The sequence below is a fragment of the Juglans microcarpa x Juglans regia genome, chromosome 1S (genome assembly GCF_004785595.1).
Source record: "Juglans microcarpa x Juglans regia isolate MS1-56 chromosome 1S, Jm3101_v1.0, whole genome shotgun sequence".
NCBI lineage: Eukaryota > Viridiplantae > Streptophyta > Magnoliopsida > Fagales > Juglandaceae > Juglans > Juglans microcarpa x Juglans regia.
Window position 1 is genome coordinate 26,054,735 of NC_054595.1, and position 24,850 is coordinate 26,079,584.

The window sequence follows — 24,850 nt, forward strand, 5'->3', positions numbered from 1 at the left end:
TAGTTACAAAAACTCCTCAATACCACCAAAGTTACATAATGTAAATATCAAGGAGAAAATGGCAACTCAAATCCTTGAGATTTCTTACTAATATTTTTTTTTTTTACTCCATTTTTACACCTGTACAGTTCCATTATAATTATGCTAGTATTATTGTTTCCATTTTCGCACATGTACTTGGAATGAAGTTATTAAAATTCATTTGAATAACTAGTTAAGTACGTGAAGAACAATCCAGAGCAATTGACTATCATATGGCACAAAAATAACATAATATCACCTTGGGTATCTTGCAAAGCTTGCAAAAATTAAATTTCAACCTTTTTGCACCGGTTTTGATCCATCACAATCCAGGGAGGTCCGATCGTGCGCCATCGAATCCAAAAAAATATGTTACCATTAATAGACTAAATATTAATGTCATCTAAATATTACAATTAAATTGTGTAAAGTTTAGAAATATTACACTTTCTTGGCTACTAATCACTGTTTCTCGGTGTTGGATTAGTGAACTGTCAATTATTGAGCTTTCTATAACAGGCTGTTTATAAATAACAAAATTCTTAGTAAATAGTAAAGGCAAGACAAGTGGACATCTCAACTGAGGCGAAATCATTGTTTGGCTTATAAATAGATCTATTTTTCATACCTGCACTTGTCCAGGATTGGTGATATCCACTTCTGATGGCCCAAATAAATTCCTGCGCATGCCCATGGCTAGTGTATCTTCGACATTGAAACTCTTATCTCGCTAATAATAACATAACAATTAAAAATACTTTTTCTACTTGGTTTACATTATAAAACTAACACATATTCACACGTTAAAGGAATCACACATTTATTTTTAATTCTCCCAATGTTAAAACATTCACCTGTTTGTGTTTCCCTCTAACTTGGGTTTTCTTCTGTTTGGTTTTAACCTTTCGCATATCTGTCTCCATCCTGAATGCTCTCCTCAGATATGGGAGTCTTCATTTCCCTCTAACAACAAGTGGACTCTTGACTTGTTGTGAACCAGCAGCTGCAGTTGTGTCCACTGTCATAAAACCAGCATTCAAATATGTTATGGGCAAAGAATTTTTAAACACGACATCATTAAATAATAGAAATTAAGTACTTAGAAAGAATTAAACCAGATTAATAGACATTAAAAATCGTCGCCATCGAACCTGTTTGGGTCAAAGATCTGTTGCGTGTTTGCTCGTGATAACATTCAGTCATATCATGTATCCTCTTCTTTGCATCTTCGAATTGCTCATTAGAATCTGCCGCATATGTAATCATCCCATAACACATATTCAACAGAATTGAATATCTATTACCATTTGGCCTCTGATCCCTTGCATCATAGCTACTGCGGATTAACGTGTATCTCCTCTTGATGTCCTTCCTCCATCAGTCTAGAATGTACCGGTGTGGCAATGATTTTATACCGTTATATTTGAATACGGCCAAAATATGCCTACACAGTATCCCCTCATCTGAAATAACCCACATGAACACTTAGCATTGCAGTCTTCTTCATTAAAGTCCACTGAATATGTAACCATTTTAGTGAACTCCTCAATACGAACTTCATCTTCTACCAAATAACTCTTCATTACACCATCCGATGTAAGTAGAGATGGATCCAAATCGAGCACACTTATTACTTGCTGCTGAACTTCCCTAAATTTAGCTTTAGTGTACAACTTTTGGAATTTCTTTTCAATTGGAGATCTAGATACGCAGGGAATGACCTGGCTAAATAACTGGAATTCCGCATGATTTTCATTCTCAATTTTCTTCCTCGGCACGCTGTCAAACTGGTCGACAAACTCTTTCAAGTTTGTCTTTGAATGAACATAACTGTCAAAAAAAGCATTCATACTTTCGCTGCGCTGAGTTGTACTCATTCCAGCCCAAAAATGCTCTTTCAGGAAAACCGGTACCCAACTCTCACGCTCTGCATATAAACTTTTCAACCATGCATTCTCATTTAAGTCGTATGTGTTAATAAACTTGGCCCAACACTTCTCAAACTCCTCAATAGTTTGTATATCGTACATATATTTCATCAGTTCAATTTTCAGCCCACTTCTGTATGCAGCATATGACCCAAGCTTCTCAGGGACTTTCTTCAGTATATGCCATAGGCATAATCTATGTCGAGTTTCTGGAAAGGAAATAGCAATTGCATTTTTCATTGCTTTGTCTTGATCAGTAATAATAGCCTTTGGAGTTATATTGTCCATACACTGCAACCAGGTTTGGAATAACCATTTTAAAGTCTCCGTGTCCTCACTGGAAATCAACCCAGCTCCCAAAAGAATTGATTATCCTTGGTGGTTTACACCAACAAATGGTGCAAATGGCATCCCATACCTATTCGTTAGGTATGTGGTGTCGAATGTAACTACATCTCCAAAATACTGGTAGGCTGCCCGACTATGTGGATCTGCCCAAAAAATCTTTTTTAACTTCACATCATCATCTAAATCCATCAATGCAAAAAATCAGTTATTCTTATACTACATCCTCATAAAATAATCTTGAAGTGCTACAGCACCACTTGCACGAAGTCGTAGATGTCATGCTTTGTCGATGTAATTGCGACAATCATTTTTCAAAAATGGGAGGTTTTCAAAGCCACCTGCGCCAACGACAAGAGATCTGTAACTCTTATTCAGTCGGATGCCAGTTAAGTCGTTTATGTCTAGGACTCTTTTAATGGACTCACTCACTTCTCTGTTACATCGAAAGAAACGAGATTTCATTAGGCTGAGACCGTGATTAAGTGTATTGTGGACTGTTGTCAACCACATCTTTTCTTCGACTCTTAAGGCATTAATGCTTGCCTTACGGTCTGTTTTTCCCGTCAGACATGGGTTGGCGAGATTGGAACTCTTAATTCGGGCCTTCCTTCCCCGTGCACAACCAAGGGTGACATATCTGACACTCTGATTCTCTGACCTCTCACTCCTTTGTGTCATCACCCCAAACCCACATTTTTTACCATAATGCTTATAATAGCTGAACGAATCTTCAAACGAATTGAACTTCATCCCCGATTTTGATTCCTCAATGATATCATCACCATCTGACGATGGCACTACCGGTACACCACCGGTAGTGCCATCGTCAGTTTCCCGTTCATCTGATCTATCCAATAAAATTTCTTCATCTACTCTAGCAGAAGTACATGGCGCTTCAGTTTGCAGACAATCGGGTCTATCTTCTTGACCAACTTTTGCGCTCGTTGCAGAGCTTGTAGCAATAAATGGCCTCGGAGGTCCCATCCCAAATTGAAATGGGTAACCAACATTTTGCTTAAAAAAAAATTAAAACATTTAATTTGTTTCAAAAATAATTATTTTATAACTAAAAAACAAGAAGTAATTTGAAAAATCACCTGAATGTTGCTTGGATTATTGGTTCCATCTGGATATGGCAAGAAAACTGGTGACCATGCAGGCACTGGTCCAAAGTAACCGTGCATGTAATTTTGATAGTTTAGTAGACCAGTTTGAGAGATGTCCTAACATAAAATAATAATAATAATAATTAGGATGTTAAACATTGAGCTACAATTAAGTTTTATAATTATGAAATAACATACTGAGTTTGACGGATTTGAGCTAGATGGTGTTAGCGGAGATGGGTGTTCTTCTCCTTTTCCCATGCCCTGTACAAGTTGTTCAATATCCAAGGTCAGTTTTTGATAAGTTTTCAGGAAAATTAATTTAATCAACCAAGAGTGAAGACTAATATTGTACATACTTCTTCCAAGAAAAAAAAATGATCAAAATTTGCTTAGCATCAAATAAGATTCACACATGCCAAACATGATTGATGCCATTGTTCTCAACTAAATCATCCATTGGTTGTTTTTTCAGAACAATTGTTTTCATGATCTACTCCAAACATTTTGTATATTTAATAACAACTAAACCATAATAATTAAACCACAATATTTAACAAGGAAATTAATTTTTCAGCTAACAAATTTCCACATATCTAACACTATGCAATGCAAAAATCTTGTATTTAACAATATCAAATCTAAATTACAACATGAAGAAAAAAAAACCAACTAAATCACAACATGCTGTGCAAGAAAAAAACCAAGCCATGGAAGAAAAAACAACTAAATCACAACAGCAATGGAAGAAAAAAAACCAAGCTATGGAACAAAAAAATAGCTAAATCACAACAGCAATGGAAGAAAATAAACAACTAAATCACAACATGTTGTGGAAGAAAAAAACCAAGTTGTGGAAGAAAAAAAACAATTAAATCACAACATGCTTCATTGTTTATCAGCAAACCAAAACATTTAATCAAATGCAAAGTTAAAATTTCAAATTCACAAATGAAGATGACCCACGGCGCGACGGTATGGAGACGAAGATGACCCACAAAGCTAACCCACGAAACCGACCCATGAAGCTGACCCACGAAACCGACCCACGTCACTGATCCGAAATGCTGGCCCACTAATCTGACCCGAGATGATGGCCCACGAACCTGACCCAAAATAACCAAGCTGACCCAAACAACGCTCGGCCTTGACCCAGCACAACACAAACCGACCTTGCTTTGGGCACCAAACGATGTTCGATCCAGGATCTATCGATTTCAATCTGCATACCAAAACGACGAATAAAACGTGCTAAATTCCCTCGCCTAAATTTCTCTTCTGGTCTCGCACGGCGCATGCACAAAGCAAAAGCGGGAAACGAATATCTAATTGCTTTCTACTTCTTTTTTTTTTTATCAGTTGACGCCACGTCAGCCGACTGCACGCTATCTACATAAGACGATTATGCATAAGAGTATTGCTATAAAAAAAAAAAAAAAAAAAAAAAAAAAGTAGGTTTTGTCATGGAAAGTATAAAAAAAAATCTTTTTCTTTTTTAATAAGACCGCATTTTCTATACAGTATATTCTGCAGGTTCGGGATTGGTGCTATTCCGACACCGGGCTCCAGCTGGGCAGCAACTCAACTCGAGGAATAAATATCCACTTTCATTACGGTACAAATGCATGGTAAGTAAAATCTGTCAGAACAGTTTGCAGAACAGTCCAGTCCAGTACGAGGAGGAAGATATGTCGTGTCTCCATCTTTTAAACAAGAAAAATTTTAGAAATAAGCTCTATATCTTACGTATCATTTAAAAATATATAATTTTATTTTTTTATTTTTATATTTTATATTTAAATTAAAATATAAAATATAAGAATAAAAAAATAAAATTAAGTAATATATAGAGGTGTGAAACTTATATAATTCTTTAAACAATCGTAACTGATACATTTCTGCGTAAGTCGATCGAATTTATATACATCTGCTTTGGCTCTGGAAAACCTTCGTGAATATTCCACCTATACTTATCTACCCCAAAAAATCTAGACAAAAGAAAAGAAAAAATTACCTTAGATCGAAGAATGGAATGGAGTGGGCCACTATATAGGACTTTTTGAATGGGAGAAAAACAGCCAAAGCTTTGGCCTTTTGACTATTCGGTTCTCCTTCTCCCTCTATCCATCTCTGCGTTGCGCTCACGCAATTTGCATTTCTATATGCTAGCTCGGTTCTGCAACGTCGAGAATTTAGTAAGGATTGGAGGATGGGTTGCAGCCAGTCCAAGATCGAGAACGAGGAGGCGGTCTCCCGTTGCAAGGACCGCAAACTCTACATGAAGGAAGCCGTCTCGGCCCGCAACGCCTTCGCCGCTGCCCACTCCTCCTACGCCACCTATCTCAAAACCACCGGCGCTGCCCTCAGCGACTATGCCCACGGCGAGGTTTCCCAATTTCCTTCCTCCTCCTCCTCCTCTGCTCATCCCACCCTTCCCTTCTCCTCCCCCGCATCGTACGACACCGTCGTTTTACCACCTCCCCCTCTCCCCAATTTCCCTACACCGCTCTACCGCGCCGCCTCCATGCCCGAGATCAAGATCCAAAAGCCAGATCCGCCGAGGCCCGTGGCAGGCACGATCATCGAGGAGGAGGAGGGCGCCGAGTCCGACGCCGAGGATCCTCGCAACAGGCTTAAAAGGCGTGGCGGTAGTAGTCATAGGAACTCCAGAGTTCTGGACGACGAGGGGGGCCCACCGCCTCCACCGCCTGTGTCGCAGGTCTCGCAGCAGGAGGTGCCGATGCCGGCGCAGCAGCAAGATTCACCGTACGATTACTTTTTCTCGGTCGATGACATGCCCGGAACGACCTTGAGTGATGCGCCGCCGGTGGCGGAGGGCGTGGAGGATTCTGTGAGGAAAGAGGAAATTGAGAGGAAAATATCTGAGGAAAAGCCTAAGGGAGTGGAAGACGGCGGCGGCGGAGGTAGCGAAGTTAGGGGAACTGAAAAGGTCGAGGTGGTAGTCCCTGCAGCGGGGAGGACTGTTAAGAAGGGGAAGCAGGCGACGGGTGGGGCGGAGGGGAAGAGGTTGGTGAAGCCGAGTGTGAATTTGTTGCAGATATTTTCGGAGCTTGATGACCATTTCTTGAAAGCTTCCGAGAGTGCCCAAGAGGTTTCGAAGATGCTCGAGGCGGCTAGGTTGCATTATCACTCTAATTTCGCGGATAATCGAGGTAATGGGATTGAATTGTTTAGCTTGAACCGTTTTGCGTCGTTTGTTTTCGAGATAACATGCGTGGAGATTAAAGTTAAAATTTGAATAAAATATAATTAGAATATATTTTTTTAATATTATTTTTGTTTTAGAATTTGAAATAGTTGAATTGTTTATTTTATTTTATATAAAAATTTAGAAAAATTATAATAATGAGATAAGATGAATTGAGAGGAGTTGTGAAAATAAACAAGACCAGATGCTGATTTCACTTTCTTTGAGGATTCAATTCCCTCACATTTGGGTATGATGACCTTGTAGAAGGTGACTTTGACAGTGATAATTAGTGAATTACAAGTTGTTTTGTATTGAATTGGTGGTGACTCCTAGCATTTGTACATACTGTTAGGATGATTATCTGATTGTTACTAAAACCTCGACCTCGTAGTTGTCATGTGATTTTTAGCTTGTGGTGACGTTCGAGGATTTTAATATATCGCTGGTTATTTGATAGGACATATTGATCACTCCAAAAGAGTGATGCGTGTTATTACATGGAATCGGTCATTTAAAGGGTTGAATGACAACGCCGATGATGGGAAGGATGACTTTGAGTCAGAAGAGCAAGAAACTCATGCGACCGTGCTGGATAAGTTACTGGCATGGGAGAAAAAGCTATATGATGAAGTGAAGGTATATTGCAATATTTCCATTGGTTTTGTTACTTCACATTTTTTCCTCTCAAGTTCTATGGATCAACCCTTCCGTGTGTCGCATGAATTCATCACTAGTTTATTTATATATTACATATACTTCTCCACCTTTAGCCCATCTTTACGGCCTGAAATGTTGCTGAGTTTGCTAATCTCTGCGATGCAACCCACCGTCCATAGCTCTCCTATGCCTAACTAAGCCCTGTTGCTTAGCAGGGCCTGCGTTTGGTGTGGTCCTTAAAATGACCAATGATATGAGACTGCCTTCTTTTTGGCAGAATGACTTCAGCTCTTATATTGTGTGCTTATTTGTTATTGCTCTGCATATGTGTTTGTGCGTGCACCTGACTTGCTAAATTTACAGGCCTTCTCATGTATGCTTGAGCATTTCTTGTGTGCATGTTAACTTTCCTTTGAGTTGATAATAGGCTGTGCGCAGAGATAAATTACCAGTTACAACTCCTTTGCTAAGATGTTGCTCCTTTTGATTGTCATTAAGTTCATCTAAGAAATAGACCCTAGTTGAAACCAGTCTTGGTCGACGTATTGAACTCGAGTGAGCTCTATCTATGGCTCATGATGGCTAAGTGGGTGCATCTTGACTTTCTTCATAATCCTATTATCATACAAATGGAACAGCTTATCACAATGCTTGCATCTCAGTCCTTTTAACTTATGTACAACATCAAAGGGTCCGAGTCCTTTTAACTTATGTACAACATCAAAGGCCTGTGTTGGCAAGAGGATTGCCGCACCCTGTTTGGTGCTTTCATCCCGTCAATTGTGCAACTTGAAGTCCAGGATTGTGGGAGAGAACCGTTGGTTTCTATTGATGTGTTTTGAGGTTAACAAATCTGAGGTGATCTTCAGTATCATTACAATGTGCAATGAACAGATAGAAAGGTAGGACATCCAAGGTAGAATTTGGGTTAAACATGCCCAATGTAGAGTGCCTACTCTCCTCTCTAGGAACCTTGAACCCTGCATCTGAAAACTATGCATATCTGAGCTTGCTTTTATTGGTTTATATGAATGTGTTACTCAAGAAGCTCATCTCCACGTCAACCCTTTGGCAGCAAGCCATCCACCTTTCACACCCGTGTGTTTGGCCAATGAGAACAGTTGGCTTGGATTCAGTAATATAACCTTTTTGTGATATTACCCTACATGCACCTTAGCCGTATGAACTTCTTTTTGTTTAACAACAGTGCAGCTTGTTTTATTTGTATGACAAATCAATCGTGTACAATACTAGTATTTGTGGCTGATTGTTGCTGGATAGGCAGGTGAGCTTATGAAATATGAGTACCAAAAAAGGGTTGCGTCACTGAACAGGAAGAAACGAGGTACCAACTCTGAAGCATTGGAGAAAGCAAAAGCAGCAGTAAGTCATCTTCATACAAGATACATTGTTGACATGCAATCCATGGATTCAACGGTTCTAGAGATAAATCGTTTACGAGATGAGCAATTATACCCAAAACTTTTTCAGCTTGTTGAAGGGTGAGTGGCAATGTGACGAAAATGTTATTTTAGTGGTATGTGATTTCATTTGAGTGAAAACATATTTTCTTGATGTACCCTTTATCTCCCGTCAATTGTTATCTAATGCTGATAATGCTTCACTAACTAAAGGCAAGGAAATAAAAATTGTAAATGCTATTGTGTGGGTTTGTCAGACCGTATAAACAGATTCAACAGATCATGATGATGATTTTGTGCAATAAATGATGCACTAATTTCAACTTTTGCTTTCAACCTGAAGGCTATGCACTTATAATTAATGCTCCAAACTCCAGTTTTTGTTATGTCATATTTTCTGCTTGATTCTGTGGGCAACATTGCTCCACTTTTCAAATTTAGTTCGGTAGTCTTTTGTGGAAAGAACTGTTCTTTTCACCATGTTCTATCATGGTTTTCTAGCTTTCTGAATATTGTTCAACTTTTTAAGCTTCTGTTTACCACTTTATTTAACTTTGTTACGTTGTGAACGATGTGGTTTGCATTATGTTATGGTAAATGCCTTCCCATCCTCAAATTATGCTTTGCAGAAAGCCCATGGAGTTATGATAATGTTGGTGCCCGTCAATATGAATTGAGGATTTATCTTGTTCATGAACATCTTCGAGGAAACCTGAATTTGATGATTCACATCCGTATTTGGATAGTAGTTTGTCACAGTGACACTGTTCCTTTTTTTTTTTTTTTTTCCTTCTCTACCTTGCATGTGCTTCTAGAAATTGTTTCCTGGATCCCAACCCCTCCCCCATCCCCAAAAGAAAAAGACCCTATTCACGAATTTGTTATGCCCTTATTAAATTGTATGAACTGCAGGATGGCCACTATGTGGGAAACCATGGAGTCTCACCATGAGAAACAGAAAAAAACTGTAGAAGCACTGAAATATCTTGACATCTCCCAATCGCCCAAGGAAACAAGTGAGCACCACCATGAGCGTACGTTCCAGCTGCGGACTGTTGTGATGGACTGGCATTCACAATTTCAGAAGTTAGTGAACCATCAGAAAGGGTACATTAGGGCCCTCAACAGTTGGTTAAAACTAAATCTCATCCCTATTGACAGCAGCTTGAAAGAGAAGATTTCTCTGCCAGTTGAAAACCCCCCTATTCGTGACCTGCTCCGTGCTTGGCACGACTCTCTGGAGAAACTGCCTGATGAAATTGCTAGAACTGCTCTACACAACTTTGGTGCTGTAATAGATGCTATATTTGAGCAACAAAATGAGGAGTTGAATTTGAAGCAAAAATGTGAAGACACCCGCAAGGAGCTTGCCCGCAAGACCCGGCAATTTGAAGACTGGCATAGCAAATACTTGCAGCAAAAGGTACCCGATGAGTTAGATCCAGAGGGCACAGGGGATAGCCATCTCCTTGCAGAGAAGCAGTTTATGGTGGACTCGGTGAAGAAGAGGTTGGAATATGACCAGGAAGCCTACGAGAGGCAGTGCCTTCAGGTAAGGGAGAAGTCTTTGGTAAGTTTAAAAAACCGCTTGCCAGAGCTCTTTAGAGCAATGTCAGATTTTGCTCGGGTATGCTCAGAAATGTACAAAAACTTGAGGTCAATATCACAGCCCTCGAATTCAAAAAACGGCTCACCATGAGAAAATTTTATAAGCTTTGTATAATTTGCTTAGTCGTGTTTGATCTGTGATGTGTAAATCACAATATCTTGCAATTCTTATTTCGGACTGGCCCCCAGAATCCATATATAGTCGTGTTCATCAAATTGAATTCCGGCATGATGTTATAGGATCCTTACTGCTGTGAGAGTGAATTAATGTTGTATGTTCTTTTTCTTTAATATTAATGCCGTGCCCTTTTTCTTCGTTGTTTAACCTAGGTTAGAGCACTCTCAATAGATTTTTTATCTTATCCTTTAAAATACATCACGAAAACTCACTTTTTCTATTTTACATTCTGACTTTTACAATATGTCACCCTTCAAAAGCGCTATAGAGCTGAATTATGGGCTGTTGCTCGTGCATATTAAATGTGAAAAATTATTTGACATCTCCTTTATCCGTGTTTAGTAACAATCAATCATTCCAATCCTTGTGTTCATTTTCAAAAATAATTTATAACAGATGGACTACAGAATTGATCTATCATGATGCCAGAACATAGGATTCATATATAGGATCTCCAGTCTAATGATGAACTTCGTTCAGCCTCAGATCAGAGTTTCAGAATTTTCATCTGTCCCTTTTGTATTAAATCGTAGGTTTCGAGATTTCTGTAGCCTTAAATTCTTTGCATGGTCCGACCAAAATATTCTGTAAGCATGACAACTGGTCCTTGAACTTTTTTTTTCATTTACAATGATTTCAATTTTGTGTGAGCAGTTTCTTTACAGATATTGGAAGAAACCCCCGTAGAAGAGTATAAAGGCCACCAAAATGCCATCTTTGGTATAAGAGGCACAAAGGATTTTCAATAAATGGCTTAGGTCTGAAAAAAGAACATGCTATTCAAATGAAAGGTCAAGAGGGAGGACCCATGTTGTCATTGATTTCCCAAGGACTCTTGAAATGGTAGGGAAAAATGTCAACCTGAACAACAAAATAGTTTTCTTCTTCTATCTCGTGTTTCGTTGTTTAGATTCATCCCACTCCGCTTTGAGGGTGCTGCTCTTGCCAGTCTTTTTGCTGCAAAAGACACAACTAGTTGAATGGTCCAAGCCATGCAGATTTCAAGCGATGTGATGTCAATTGACAATGAGCATAGCATGCAATGGATGGTTTAATAGTAATTTTAATACCGTGTTCGTGTGTATGCCTGTGCTTCTATGCTGCACAGCTTTCTGTACTTTGTAACTCTACTTGATAGTTGAGTGAATGCCAGAATGGTCAATTGACCTGGTACTATACCAATGAAAAGTTTACCTATTTCAAAGAAGAGCTCGTTAATATTCTGTGAAGTTTTTGCAGATGTTTCAGTGAAAAACATCCCATTTTCTTGAGAAAATTGCTCCCCTTCCTGCAATGATTTAAACCAAAAAAAAAAGGACTTTTTCAATACTCTTTTTTCTGCAGTATCAAGTAATGAGGTTAGTGTGTTTCTACACTTTTTTTTCACGAACATTTTTTCATTGGCTGCTATGCAAGACTTATTTGTTGAACATTGGTATAGTTTTTATCATGTTAAGCAAATAGTCCCATCAATAATCAGTTAAATACCAAAGATTTTCTTCATTGATAGTATATATATTATATTTCTTTTGCTCAGTTTGTCGTTCTTAACTCGAACATTACGGAGTTGGTTATTTCTGAATTTTCTTTCTTAATTGCTGCCTCACTTGAATACAATGCATAAACTGGACTCTATTCATATGTACAAAATCATAAAAATTGTCATGTTTAAGATCATCACACAAGGACTGATGCAATTAATATGTGATAAGACTTTTTAAGCTTCCAAAATTTGTGAGTTTGGAGAAAGTTATGTGGTTTCTCATTAGTGATAGATTCTAAATGTAGGTAAAGATCCCCAAGGAAAGGGGGGGATCGTTTAGATACCTCAATAGCAACCTCTCTCTTTGCATCCAAATCCGACTTGTTTGCAACCAGTGCCATCACCAAATTCTGACTTCCTACAAACAGCAATATGGTAAATATTGGAAAAATGATATTCCCACCGAGAAACAGTGCCGAGAATGTATACCAAATAGTGTTTTGTGTTTTTTTCCTTAACATTTGTGCGAGTGTTTTTAGTATTTAAAAAAAAAAATACACACATATGCTTAAAACAAAACACTATTCGGTACACATTTCGGTACCCTTTCTAGCTGTAGTAGTAGAACATGTAAATATTATGATTAGCTCTATATCAATGGTTACTTCAGAAAAAGAACATGCTGAGAGCACCAATTTCGATGACCTCACCTTGTCTTTGCAGTTCTTGAACCCATTTTTTGGCTCGAGTGAATGTATCCTGATGCCAAAATATCATGTAAAGACTCAATACTTGAACACATAATGCAAATGTGGGATAATGGAATCTGGTGCAACCGAGTATTGCATTGATGATATAAATCAAAATTAGATGAAACCTTGAACCCACAAGCATAAGATAAGATCAGTAAGCACAGCCTGCCAATATGAAGATCAGGACCAGTAAAGACACTCACATTCTGACAATTGAGTGACAGTAAAATACGGATGGTTTGCTAAAGAAATTACAACAGAAAAACCATAACATAGGCAGTGTCATTAATCGACCAAGCAGTTCACTGGAACTTATGTATGCAGATACTATCTGCAAAAGAGAAAGTGGAAGGGAGGACTCTTCTCTCCTCTTCCACTCCCAATTTATACAAACTTTCTGCTGTATTTAATAGGAAGACCAGAGGGATAGTATATAGTACCATGCTTGATATGTCATACACCACTACAGCTGCTGCAGCACCACGATAATACATAGGAGCCAAGCTATGATATCGCTCTTGTCCTGCTGTATCCCATATATCAAACTTCACTGTGGCTTCAGCTAAGGACAGTACCTGAGTGAAAAAAGCAGCTCCAATTGTTGGTTCCTGCATTTACACAATTTCAGAGATCCGCATTGTGAAATATGTAAATGAACACCCAGAACTTGTGGACAAGAATTTTCATGGAAAAACTATGTGATAAAAACGGACCTGGTTATCGAAAAACTGGCCTTTGACAAATCTCAAGACCAAGCTGGTCTTTCCAGTCCCCATGTCTCCTACAAGAACCTGTGGAAAAGACGTTTATTGAAAGTGTTAAAATGAATGGGGTAGTTTATCAGGTAAAGTTTATTGCTAATCGATTAGTTCAACTTGAAAAAGTTGAGGAGTTCATGTTCGATGTAAAACGTTGACCAGATAAAACAGCAAAAGTACAGGCTGCGGTATCCCCCCGCCCCCGGTCGTATGCGATGCTCAAATCATTCGTCATTGGCTTTTATGGAAAGAAGGGTGACTTGCCAGTGGATATCAGTCTTTAATCACTGAATAAAGCAGCATGGACTTTGGAAACGGAGGAAAAGGAAAGAAAAAACTATTCCAAGAATGGCAGACATCATGAACAAAGTAAGCATCCTTAACTGGTAAATTTAACAATATCCATACTCTGAAAATAGGATATCATCGAATCCAATTTCCTTGAGCAACACAAATTTAAAAGTAACATATTTTAATTTTTATGTTCTGTACCATAATATCCTTGAAAGATCATAATTTCCCAATCAATCTGCCATATTAATATATGAACAGAAAACAAATAAAACAAGAATTTATCATGTATAGCTGTTCACATATCAAATGACGATCTCAGGTCAGGATAAACAGGGGACAAAAGAACATATGCAGGAGAAACAAATGAAAAGAATGACTCAAGAAAAAGGGTAAGACATACCCACCAGCTTGGCTTGTATAATGTTGTTTCCCGGCCTGGCCATTTTGACCAATTTGATCAGAACTGTAAAAGTTCAGAGAAATAGAGAGGACTTAGAGAGAGAGAGAGAGAGAGAGAGGGTAGTCTGGGTTGGAAACGAAATTTATATCAAGTTTCAGTGAAAAAGAAAGGGCTACAAGGAGACTGGTAGTTTTAAGGACTGGTAGGTATGTATGTTGTTGCACAACTTTCATAGCATGGCTGTTTTTTTTCTTAAGCTCTAATGATAATCTAATCCCTCCATCTTTGAAAAGCATTCTCTACCACAGTATCAAAGTGCCCCCATGTACCATGACACAAATATCATCAACTGTAAGCCTTGTTTGTTTATACAATTCATTTCATCTCATCTCATCTAATTATTACAATTTTTTCAAATTTTCACGTAAAATAAAATAAACAATTCAATTTTTTCAAATCTCAAAATAAAAATAATATTAAAAAAATATATTCTAACAATATTTTATTCAAACTTTTAACTTTAATCTCAATTCATCTCATTTACAAAAATAAACGATGTCAGTACATTCTAACTGTACATTATGTACAGTTGCAAATAAATTTTACCCCATTTTCTTCTATCACACTGGAGTTGCAACGCAGAATTGTACACCTCCGATTCTCTTGTAATCCAACGTATCGTAGATTTTGCATGCCTCTGTGCCAATATCTTGTTTCCTTCCAACTTGGGAAATTTTGTACAATCCGAGACCACTTTACAGAGTGCAGGAGAAAATTCAAAAAAAGAAAATGTCTGAGCCCGGGTTCGAACCGGGGACCTCTAGTGTGTGAGACTAGCGTGATAACCAACTACACCACCCAGACAATTTGTACATGCTGAAGCTGGAGACAAAACCATTTTATTGTTTTGGTTCCCAGAAATAGTGGCAGAGTATTGCGTTAAAGTAGTAAAAAATGTTTGTAAAGAAAGTCGACAGTTTTAAAAAATAGATAAATTAAAAAACTGTAGTCTTATTGAAGGCATCCATCTCTTTTTAAAAGTAATATCTAATATAGGAAAAAACTAGGCACCCCGGTCTTGCTGCCCCGCCCCGCTTCTGCTCCACCCATGCAGGTGGCGAGGCGGGTCCAATCCCACCCCAGCCTTGTTTACATTTATATATATATGTTATATACATATACATAAACATAAATGTATATTTATATTTTACAAATTGTCTATATATAAATATTTGTTACAATTTGTTAGACTTGTTCACAAAATATGTATTGGTAAATTTAAAAATTACATAGTTTAAAAATTAATATACTACAATTTACATAAAATATACACTAGCAAATTTAAAAATTACATAGTTTTTAGATTATAGTCATATTTACAAAATTTAAATTTATAATTTGGGTCTAAAAATGTATTTTTAATTACTTTTACACTTAGAAATAATTTTTAAATCAAATAAAATGTAGTATTTTTTTTAAATAGAATGAGGCGGGACGGATTGGGAATCCGCCCCGCACCCCGCCCCGTGGGGGGCGGGTAGCACCCCTACCCGCTCTAATTTTTTTTTTAGTATTTTTTTTTACTAGAAAAGATATTTGCAATCGTGAATTATGCAACCGCCGCACATTTGCTTTGAAAAAAATGAATAAAATATGGGACCCATATGAAAAAAAATAATTTTTTAATAGTAGACCCTACTTTTTTTAAAAACGATTATGCAGCATTTACACACTTTATGATTGTATGTAAAATTATTCTTTTTTTACTTAGTGATTAAAAAAATATTTTTTAATAATATTCTGATTTTTTTTAAAATATTTAGAAATGTTAAAAAAATAATTAAAAAAAAAACCTTCAAATGTACTAGTAGGAGCCCCCAACAATGGGTGTAAACCTACCCTATAATATTTGAGTAATGATACATATAGTCAGTGGCAGAACCATGAACTTTTATAAGGGGCCAACTTTTCTATTGTGTAACACATTTATATAAAATAAAAAGAAACTGAAAAATCATAAAAATATAACTATAGATAAAATTAGATCTAAATATTTTGTTACATATACATAGAAATAAAATTCTAAAAAACACAACTTAATCTATGTTTCAAATTTCTGACGATAATGTTTTATGGAATAATATTAGTCCAATATTATTTTTATAATGAAATATTTAGAATTTATTTTTTTCATATAAACTATTAAGTGATCTTTTAAAAGATTATCTTTCATTCTAGTATGTATGTTAGTTTATCAAGTTTCATGCAAAATCTAAATATTTTGGTGTCACATTAAGCATATAATATTATAATTGAGATCTTAAATAAATTTTTTTGTTACTCAATGAAGTCTAGAGGATAAAACCTCTCAACTATTTTTCATGTAAATCATTAACCTTAAATGATTTTTCTTATATTTTCACTTTGATTCCATATTAAGAAGTCTAATATTATATAACAAAAAAAATCTTGGAGATCCATATTAACAAGTTTATTATTTTTCCTAAACTTAGTTTTAATTTAATTTTGGTGAGGCCACATCCTTAAAAATAAATAACATATAGAAATTATACAAAATTTCTTAGTTATAGGGAAAAAAAAATTGAAGAAAGACACGTTTAGATATATTGAAAGTTTCGAAAATCTTAAAGAACATACGGGGATTTTTAATTTTTTTGGGGTCCTTTGTTATATTTATAGAATTATAAATAAAATATAAGATGTATTTTGAATTTTTTAAAAACTTTGGAGGCTTAGAAATAATGTATATCCGCCGCTGCATATAATTGTGAGTGCACAGACGTTACGAAATCATTTTTAAAAAAAATGAGATTTACTTATTAATTTTTTTTTTTTTATATAAATCTTGTATTTACTTATCTTTTTAAAAATCATCACATAATACTTACACCAACTATCGTTAGTAATACGTATGCATAATATTATACGTATTTAATACTTTTGGAAACGGAACGAAGCAGGAGGACTTCCTCCAGTAATTACTATTAGACACTTTCAAAGTTCGAATCTCCCCTTTCAAACTTTCAAAGTCTCCAACAGATAGATAGAATTTTCTAGAACCTCCCGCCCCCATGTATCTCTCTAGACCCCTCTAGGACCACTCTGAAACTTCAAATATTTATTTGAAAAAAAAAAAAAGAAAATGAGAAAGAAATTCCGCGGATGATAAAATATAATAAATTAATTATCTTTTTAAAAATAAATTTATTTACAAGTTCTACATTTTACAACAAATTATTTAAATTGACATAATTTATGTTTAAAATTTATATTTGAGTTATGATATATAAATAACGAATAATTTTTTCTTAAAATGGCGTGTAAAGCTCATTTAATAAAGTATTAACCTGATATAATTTAATTTAAATTTTAAATTTTATAAATTAAATTTTAAAGTGGATAGAACTCCAAATTTCTAATAAAATAATTTATAAATAATATTTTTTTAATAAATTATACATGAAGAAGATTATACAAAATTTAAAATTTGAATATATGAGAAATTTTAAACTTTTTAAAAAATTATCTTATCAAATAAATTTACCTCTTTTATTAAATCAAAAGGAGTTATCATTTAAAAAAGAAAAAAGACTCGAAAATTCCACGCAAAGCCTTCGGCCTCTGCTCTGACTCCTTGGGAGGCCCCTTTAAATAGGTCATCTTGCGCTTCTCAGGACCCAGCCTTCTCGTCTCGTAAAAGCCTTGCGGGTGTTTAGAGAGTTCCAGAACTCCAACCCACCAAACCCCTATTCCTCTCTCGCTCTCTGTTGGTGCGGATCACTCTCGAGGTACGTTCTCATTCTAGCTGACAGCCGCATCGCTTATAGATTTAGATTTCTCTCTCTCTCTCTCTCTCCGACCCTCTTTCTACCTAAATAGAAGTTCTAGATCTGCGAGTTTCCCTTTGAAGATTCTGTCATTTCCGGCTTGAGATTGTTTCCGTGACTGTTGAATTGGTTGTGATTTTACTTTTGGATTCCAATCTTTTGATTTTCTTTTTGGCCATCTGTTTCTTTTTCCTTTCCGTTTTCATTGGGGAGAATCTATGTTGTTGATGGATTAATCATGACGTAAATCTTGATAAGCGTTGGAATCCCGTTTGATGTTTGGTTTATTTACTGTCTTTAATGTGGCCTAGATTTTATTTTTAAGTTGCTAATTGGTGTAAAATATTAGTCTTTCAAGCCGGTCCAACGGATGAGCTTTACGACTTTGATTTTCTAAGAAAACGAAGGAAAACGGTCTTTGTCTGCTTTTAATTTGTAGTTGCAGTGTTCCGGTATAATGAATTTGGATTTGACATGCTGTTGCTTAGATTATCGCTGGCTGTGTGATGCTAGTGTGACTAAGCGTGAGGTTGCCGCGGCTGCCGTGCATTTCCTAGAACTAGGTCTCCATGTCTTGCCTCTGATTTGATTGGGTGTTGCCAACGCTAGTAGGCCTCCTGATGTTGTGAACTTATTTTCTGAAATTAGGCATGCATTCTCGTGCATTTTTATGCGTCATCATTGCACAAATAGATTCGGACAATGATTTGGCTTGGTAGGAAAGTTATATATCCACACCCAGCTTTATTTTATTTACTTTTTCATTTTTTTTCATGGATTAGGGTATTTGGTCGGTTTTTTTTTTTTTTAATAAGTAAAGGGTATTTGGTCGTTAACAGAAGTTTTGAATTTCTCTGGTTTCTGGGCTCTCTCTTTTTTGGAAGTTATTGTGTACTGAATGCCTGCTATGTTATCGTCCAGATTGCCATCACCTGGTCGTCTATATCAGCTGATTTTCAGGAAAGATGAGCGTAGTAGGTTTTGATTTTGGGAATGAGAGCTGCATTGTGGCCGTTGCAAGGCAGCGAGGAATTGATGTCGTTCTCAACGATGAGTCCAAGCGGGAGACCCCCGCAGTTGTGTGTTTTGGTGACAAGCAGCGGTTCATTGGGACAGCAGGGGCTGCTTCAACTATGATGAACCCAAAGAATGCAATTTCTCAGATTAAGCGGTTGATTGGCCGGCAATTCAATGATCCTGAATTGCTGAGGGATCTTAAGTCTTTTCCTTTCAGTGTTACAGAAGGGCCTGATGGATATCCTTTGATTCATGCGAGGTACCTGGGAGAAGTAAGGACATTTACGCCGACCCAACTTTTGGGAATGGTGTTTTCAAATCTGAAAGCTATAGCTGAGAATAATTTGAATGCAGCAGTTGTTGATTGCTGTATTGGGATTCCTGTTTATTTCACTGATCTTCAAAGAAGGGCTGTTTTGGATGCAGCCACAATTGCTGGCTTGCACCCACTCCGCTTACTTCATGAGACTACAGCAACAGCCTTGGCTTATGGCATTTATAAGACAGATTTACCCGAAAATGATCAATTGAATGTTGCCTTCGTTGATATTGGACATGCAAGCATGCAAGTCTGCATTGCTGGTTTTAAAAAGGGCCAGCTGAAAATATTATCTCATTCGTTTGATCGATCTCTTGGTGGTAGAGATTTTGATGAAGTGCTATTCCAGCACTTCGCTGCAAAATTCAAAGAAGAGTACAGGATTGATGTCTTACAGAATGCAAGGGCTTGCCTTAGGCTTCGAGCTGCCTGTGAGAAGCTGAAGAAGATGCTCAGTGCAAATCCAGAAGCACCTTTGAACATAGAGTGCCTAATGGATGAGAAGGATGTCAGAGGTTTCATCAAGCGGGAGGAGTTTGAACAGATCAGCATTCCTATCTTGGAACGTGTTAAGAGACCATTGGACAAGGCCCTTGCAGATGCTGGTCTCTCCGTTGAGAATGTTCAAGTGGTTGAGGTGGTTGGTTCAGGGTCTCGTGTTCCTGCTATAATTAAGATATTGACGGATTTCTTCAAAAAGGAGCCTAGGCGCACAATGAATGCAAGTGAGTGTGTTGCCAGGGGATGTGCTTTGGAATGTGCCATTCTTAGCCCAACGTTTAAAGTACGAGAATTTGAGGTAATTTTAATTCACTGATATTCGATATGGGCTTACATTCGGTTAGCAAAAAATTGGTTTTTTTTTTTTTTTTAGTTGAAGTTTCCTTGAATCGTCAGACTTCAACATTAAAAAAATTTGGTTGTTTCATTAATGTGCTTTCCTTCCTTTCACGTCAGTCAAAATTGTTTGTGAAAACTACGAATGGTAAAATCAAAATGCAATTATTTTGGTGCGTACCTCTTATACCACTTCCACCCTTAACTTGAAGGTCAATGAGAACTTTCCATTCTCAATTGCTTTGTCATGGAAAGGTTCTGCTCCAGAGGCTCAGAATGGGGCAGCAGACAATCAACAAAGTACAATCGTTTTCCCCAAGGGAAATCCTATACCAAGTTGGAAGGCTGTGACATTTTACAGATCGGGCACATTCTCTGTTGATGTGCAATATGCTGATGTGAGCGAACTGCAAGCACCTTCAAAGATTAGCACATATACGGTAATGCAGCCTGACAATATTAATTATGAAAAGTTTACACTACAGGTGATGTTGATAATGATATTTTACTTTTGTTACTAATTGCATGACATTCTGTTCACGTGCAGATTGGTCCTTTCCATTCTACGAAAAGTGAGCGTGCAAAAGTCAAGGTGAAAGCCCGTCTGAATCTGCATGGAATTGTGTCTGTTGAGTCAGCTACTGTAAGTTCCGAAAGCTTGTTGTCGCTAATTCTGGTGGGTAATTTTCTATTGATCTCGTTACTAATTCTATTTGATGTTTGTTTCAGCTATTGGAAGAAGAAGAAGTTGAAGTTCCAGTCTTGAAAGAGCCAGCAAAGGAAGATGCTAAGATGGATACCAATGAAGCTCCTAACGATGCTTCTCCCCCAAGCTCCACTGAAACTGATGTAAATATGCAAGAGCAAGATGCTAAGGGTTCTTCTGATGCTTCTGGGGTTGAAAATGGTGTTCCCGACTCAGGAGACAAGCCTGTGCAGATGGAAACGGATACTAAGGTTAGTAATTTTGATTATGTTTTATCTTGGTTCTCTGTTTATTTCCCATACTAAGTTATGAATTTCTCATAGTATATGAAGCTCTTTGTTGGTTTTTTTTTGCATGGTGTACCATTGTTCATGACATCGATAAGGCTATCACAGGGTTGTTTTCCCTCAAGAATGGGAATACTAGGATGTGTAAGACAGTCTTGCACACTTATTGAATAGCCATTCAATCTCAATTCAAATAGCCTGAGTTCTTGTTGGAGAAGGCTCTCTATGGATACTTAGGTCCGGTTTGGATAGCGAGATGCTTCCATCTTATTCTATCTCATCTTAATATTCGAACATCACAAACACAAACACTTTCAATTTCAAATCTTTAACTTTTTCATTTAATCATTACCTAATTATTACAATTTATCTAAATTTAAAAACAAAAAAAAAAAATTAACTTTTTCTAATCACAAGATAAAAATTATATTCTAACAATATTTTAATATTATAATATTTTTATTTAATTTTTTTTTTTTATTTTTCAAAATCTCATAAAACATTTTAACTCAAATTAATTCTAACTCATCTCAACTCAAATATTTCATTACTATTCACAAATCATCTAAATCCATCTTATTTCAACTCACTATCCAAATCAGGCCTTAAGTCTTATTTATTTTAAAAGATGAGATGAGATGAATTGTGATAAAAGCTGAAAGTTGAATAAAATATTGTATATATTTTTTAATATTATTTTTATTTTAGAATTTGAAAAAGTTGAATTGTTTATTTTATTTTGTGTGGAAATTTAAGAAAATTATAATGATGAGATGATAATGGTTGTGAAAATAAACGAGGCCTTATTCTTTATGAGTTTATGCACATGCATTACAAAAACAAAAATTCGGGTGTGTTGCTTATGTGTGTTGGACTTTAGTTGCAGTCTTGTTGGCTAGCTTGTGGCAACCAGCTATATATAAAAATACGGTTTATAACAACCGCTAATCGAAGCTGATGCTTGAAAATATTAAATCCTGTTTCGTGCATAATTTCACTGGTAGAGCTCACATTTTGTTGCTAATACGTGTATTCGACTAGTTCCAATCATCTGCTCCTGAGTGACAGCTGCTGTGGACGCCTCCTCCCCTTCTTCCTCTCCTCAACTTTTGTTCTTGGGTTTATGGCATATACTTGGAACTCTTGTTGAGCTTTTTGTTTGTATTATTTGATCCAGCATCAAATGAGTTTGAGTTATTTCTGTCTATTATGATTCACCTGCTTCCACAACTCATAACATCTGCATTAAATTTGGGTGATTGCAGGTTGAGGCTCCAAAGAAGAAGGTAAAAAAGACTGTCATACCTGTAGCAGAGATTGTTTATGGTGGAATGGTTCCAGCTGATGTGCAAAAAGCAGTAGAGAAGGAGTTTGAAATGGCTTTGCAAGATCGAGTTATGGAAGAAACAAAAGACAGGAAGAATGCTGTCGAGGCTTACGTCTATGACATGAGAAATAAGGTAGTGTTCTTTTTATTTATATCAACCCAGACTATCTGGCATTTAGTTTAGAACTTGTAAGTTTCTGTTTCTAGCGTGAATGTAGGTATTTCCTCTTCTATACTTCGACTTTACCTATTCTTGGTAATAAAATTCTCTTATTAATTATATATATTAAAAAAAAATTAGAACTTTTAAGCTGATGCTTGTTTGTTTCTCCAGCTTAGTGAAAAATATCGAGAATTTGTCACTGATTCAGACCGGGAAGAGTTTACTTCTAAACTTCAGGAGGTGGAAGATTGGTTGTATGAAGAGGGTGAGGATGAAACCAAAGGTGTTTATGTTGCCAAGCTCGAGGAACTCAAGAAGGTAAGTGTTTTTTGTTGCTCTAAATGGCTACTTCCCCGTCTCTCCCCTCTCCTCTCACTCAACAAATCCACGAACTTGCACATTTGAGTCAAATTGCATCACTCAGAGGTTGATGTAATTGTGAAATATTGCAGCAAGGTGATCCCATTGAGGAGCGATACAAAGAGTATGTAAACAGGGGAGCTGTAATTGATCAATTTAATCGATGTGTTAATAGCTACAGAGAAGCGGCAGTGTCAAATGATCCCAGATTCGATCACATTGACATCTCTGAGAAACAGAAGGTAGTAACTCGTCTCTCCGCACCTTCCTCTCTCCCAAGTGACTTCCTCTCTCTCACACCCGTCTAGATACACAATGAATTCTCTAATTATCTGCCATGTTGTAGGTCGTAAATGAATGTGTGGAGGCAGACTCATGGTTAAGAGAGAAGCAACAGCAGCAGGACTCACTTCCTAAACATGCTAGTCCGGTTCTGCCATCTGCTGATGTGCTAAAGAAAACTCAAGCACTTGATGGGTACCGTTATTTCTCCTTATACTTTAATCTTGTTTATTCTGTTGGGAAAAAAATCACGTTCTTTAGATAATTATGACGTTAAGCTTCAGTAATTAAAGAAGTCTTGAGTGATTGGCAAAATGTTTTGGTCACTGATATGAATCCGTGGAAATGAAATTTTTTGAACCCACAATCAATTTGAAAACTCACCCAAGAAAGTTAAAATAAGCTAATGGAAAATTTAGATCCTTTGAAGAACTCGTCTCGATTCCAGTTTTCATGTTTATTATAATGTTTTAGTTTTCTGCTTCGTTACTTGTGGGTCTTAAATCCAACGTTAACCACCCTTTTGTAATTTTTTAGCCTTGTTTATTATCCACGTGTTGCTACTTGGATTTGGTCCTTTTTGTGTTTCACTTTCTTTTTGCATGTTTACGCTACCTTCAGCCTGATGGTTATATGCATTGCTCATGACTCTCTATTCGTGTTGCATCTGTAAACTCAATCCTTGAAATTTTAGTAATTCTTTTATTACCTGGTTTGTGTATGGTACTTTTGGATGAGGATGCTGAAAGAAAGTATTTGCTTAAATAGGTTTTGTAAACCAATAATGATGAAACAAAGGCCAGCGCCAGCCAAGCCAGCTACTCCCGAAACACAACCAACCCCGCCTCCTCACACCCGTGAGCAGCAATCACAGGGTGGTGATGCCAATGCAAATGCCAGTCCTAGTGCCGAGAGGGAAGCAGATGACAAAGGTGAGGTACCATCGGCCTCTGCAGAACCAATGGAAGCAGAGACCTCTGCCCCTTCTGCGTAGTTCTGTGGTGTGGTTATGGCCTTTTAATGTTACTTAAGTTGTTCTTATAAGAACTTTTTCGATATGTTTTGTCGACCTCTTTTTTTTTTTTTTTGGGAGTCTACGAAGCCTTCTCTGTTGTGGCGGTCTGCCAAATTTTACAGCTAATTAGGGTGGATCTCCAAGATACCTTTTTTTATTTTTTATTTTTTTTTTAATTTCCCTTGAAAGGAGGGTTTCAAGAGAAATGATACTGTTGTGCTCTCCCAGATTCTTGCAAGGGAAGAGAAACAGAAGTACATCTTAAGGGGTTCTCAAAGGTTGTATGCTTTGCGCAAGTAATCTTTGCAATTTGTTTCTCAAACATAATATTGTTATTTTTTTTCTGTTTCCTTCGCATTATCTGTGGGTCAGTCATTTGATGTCCAGGTCAATGCATTTTGTGGAAGTTCCTGATATTCACCCACTCCGGTGAAAATTAGGGTATGTTTGGGTGTTAAAAACTCATTTTAGCCTATTTCAAACTAATAATGGTCGGGATTTGTTATTTTTTTAATTTTATGTTA

General features: G+C 36.8%; 4 protein-coding genes and 1 non-coding gene across 6 annotated transcripts; 2 read left to right on the forward strand and 3 right to left on the reverse strand.

Annotated features, from left to right (window-relative positions):
* Positions 1–974: 974 nt before the first annotated feature.
* LOC121247460 (protein FAR-RED ELONGATED HYPOCOTYL 3-like) lies at positions 975–3,281 on the reverse strand. The gene is made up of 5 exons (XM_041145805.1): positions 2,636–3,281; positions 2,337–2,476; positions 1,499–2,240; positions 1,173–1,268; positions 975–1,039 (listed from the first exon to the last, which is right to left on the reverse strand). Exons 1-5 carry the CDS (start codon positions 3,279–3,281, stop codon positions 975–977), a joined length of 1,689 nt encoding a protein of 562 aa, XP_041001739.1.
* A 2,132-nt stretch (positions 3,282–5,413) lies between these two features.
* LOC121247765 (protein ROLLING AND ERECT LEAF 2-like) lies at positions 5,414–10,616 on the forward strand. The gene is made up of 4 exons (XM_041146200.1): positions 5,414–6,576; positions 7,072–7,250; positions 8,553–8,773; positions 9,605–10,616. The coding sequence occupies exons 1-4, from the start codon at positions 5,613–5,615 to the stop codon at positions 10,389–10,391; spliced, it is 2,151 nt and encodes a 716-aa protein (XP_041002134.1). The 5' UTR covers positions 5,414–5,612; the 3' UTR covers positions 10,392–10,616.
* Positions 10,617–11,079: 463 nt separating this feature from the next.
* Positions 11,080–14,331, reverse strand: LOC121247776 (ras-related protein RHN1-like). 2 transcript variants are annotated; one of them, XM_041146216.1, is made up of 7 exons: positions 14,170–14,331; positions 13,427–13,504; positions 13,154–13,321; positions 12,672–12,720; positions 12,306–12,379; positions 11,673–11,766; positions 11,080–11,435 (listed from the first exon to the last, which is right to left on the reverse strand). In XM_041146216.1, the coding sequence occupies exons 1-7, from the start codon at positions 14,206–14,208 to the stop codon at positions 11,335–11,337; spliced, it is 603 nt and encodes a 200-aa protein (XP_041002150.1). In that variant the 5' UTR covers positions 14,209–14,331; the 3' UTR covers positions 11,080–11,334. The 2 variants fall into 2 exon arrangements, with proteins under 2 accessions (XP_041002150.1, XP_041002151.1); XM_041146217.1 differs by having other exon boundaries at positions 14,166–14,319.
* Positions 14,332–14,955: 624 nt separating this feature from the next.
* TRNAV-CAC lies at positions 14,956–15,029 on the reverse strand. The gene has a single exon. It is a non-coding gene; the product is annotated as a tRNA-Val (tRNA).
* A 2,797-nt stretch (positions 15,030–17,826) lies between these two features.
* LOC121247763 (heat shock 70 kDa protein 15-like) lies at positions 17,827–24,646 on the forward strand. The gene is made up of 10 exons (XM_041146196.1): positions 17,827–17,974; positions 18,935–20,148; positions 20,399–20,626; positions 20,734–20,829; positions 20,916–21,143; positions 22,445–22,639; positions 22,841–22,987; positions 23,122–23,271; positions 23,376–23,506; positions 24,080–24,646. The coding sequence occupies exons 2-10, from the start codon at positions 18,979–18,981 to the stop codon at positions 24,303–24,305; spliced, it is 2,571 nt and encodes an 856-aa protein (XP_041002130.1). The 5' UTR covers positions 17,827–17,974; positions 18,935–18,978; the 3' UTR covers positions 24,306–24,646.
* The last annotated feature ends 204 nt before the right edge of the window (positions 24,647–24,850 follow it).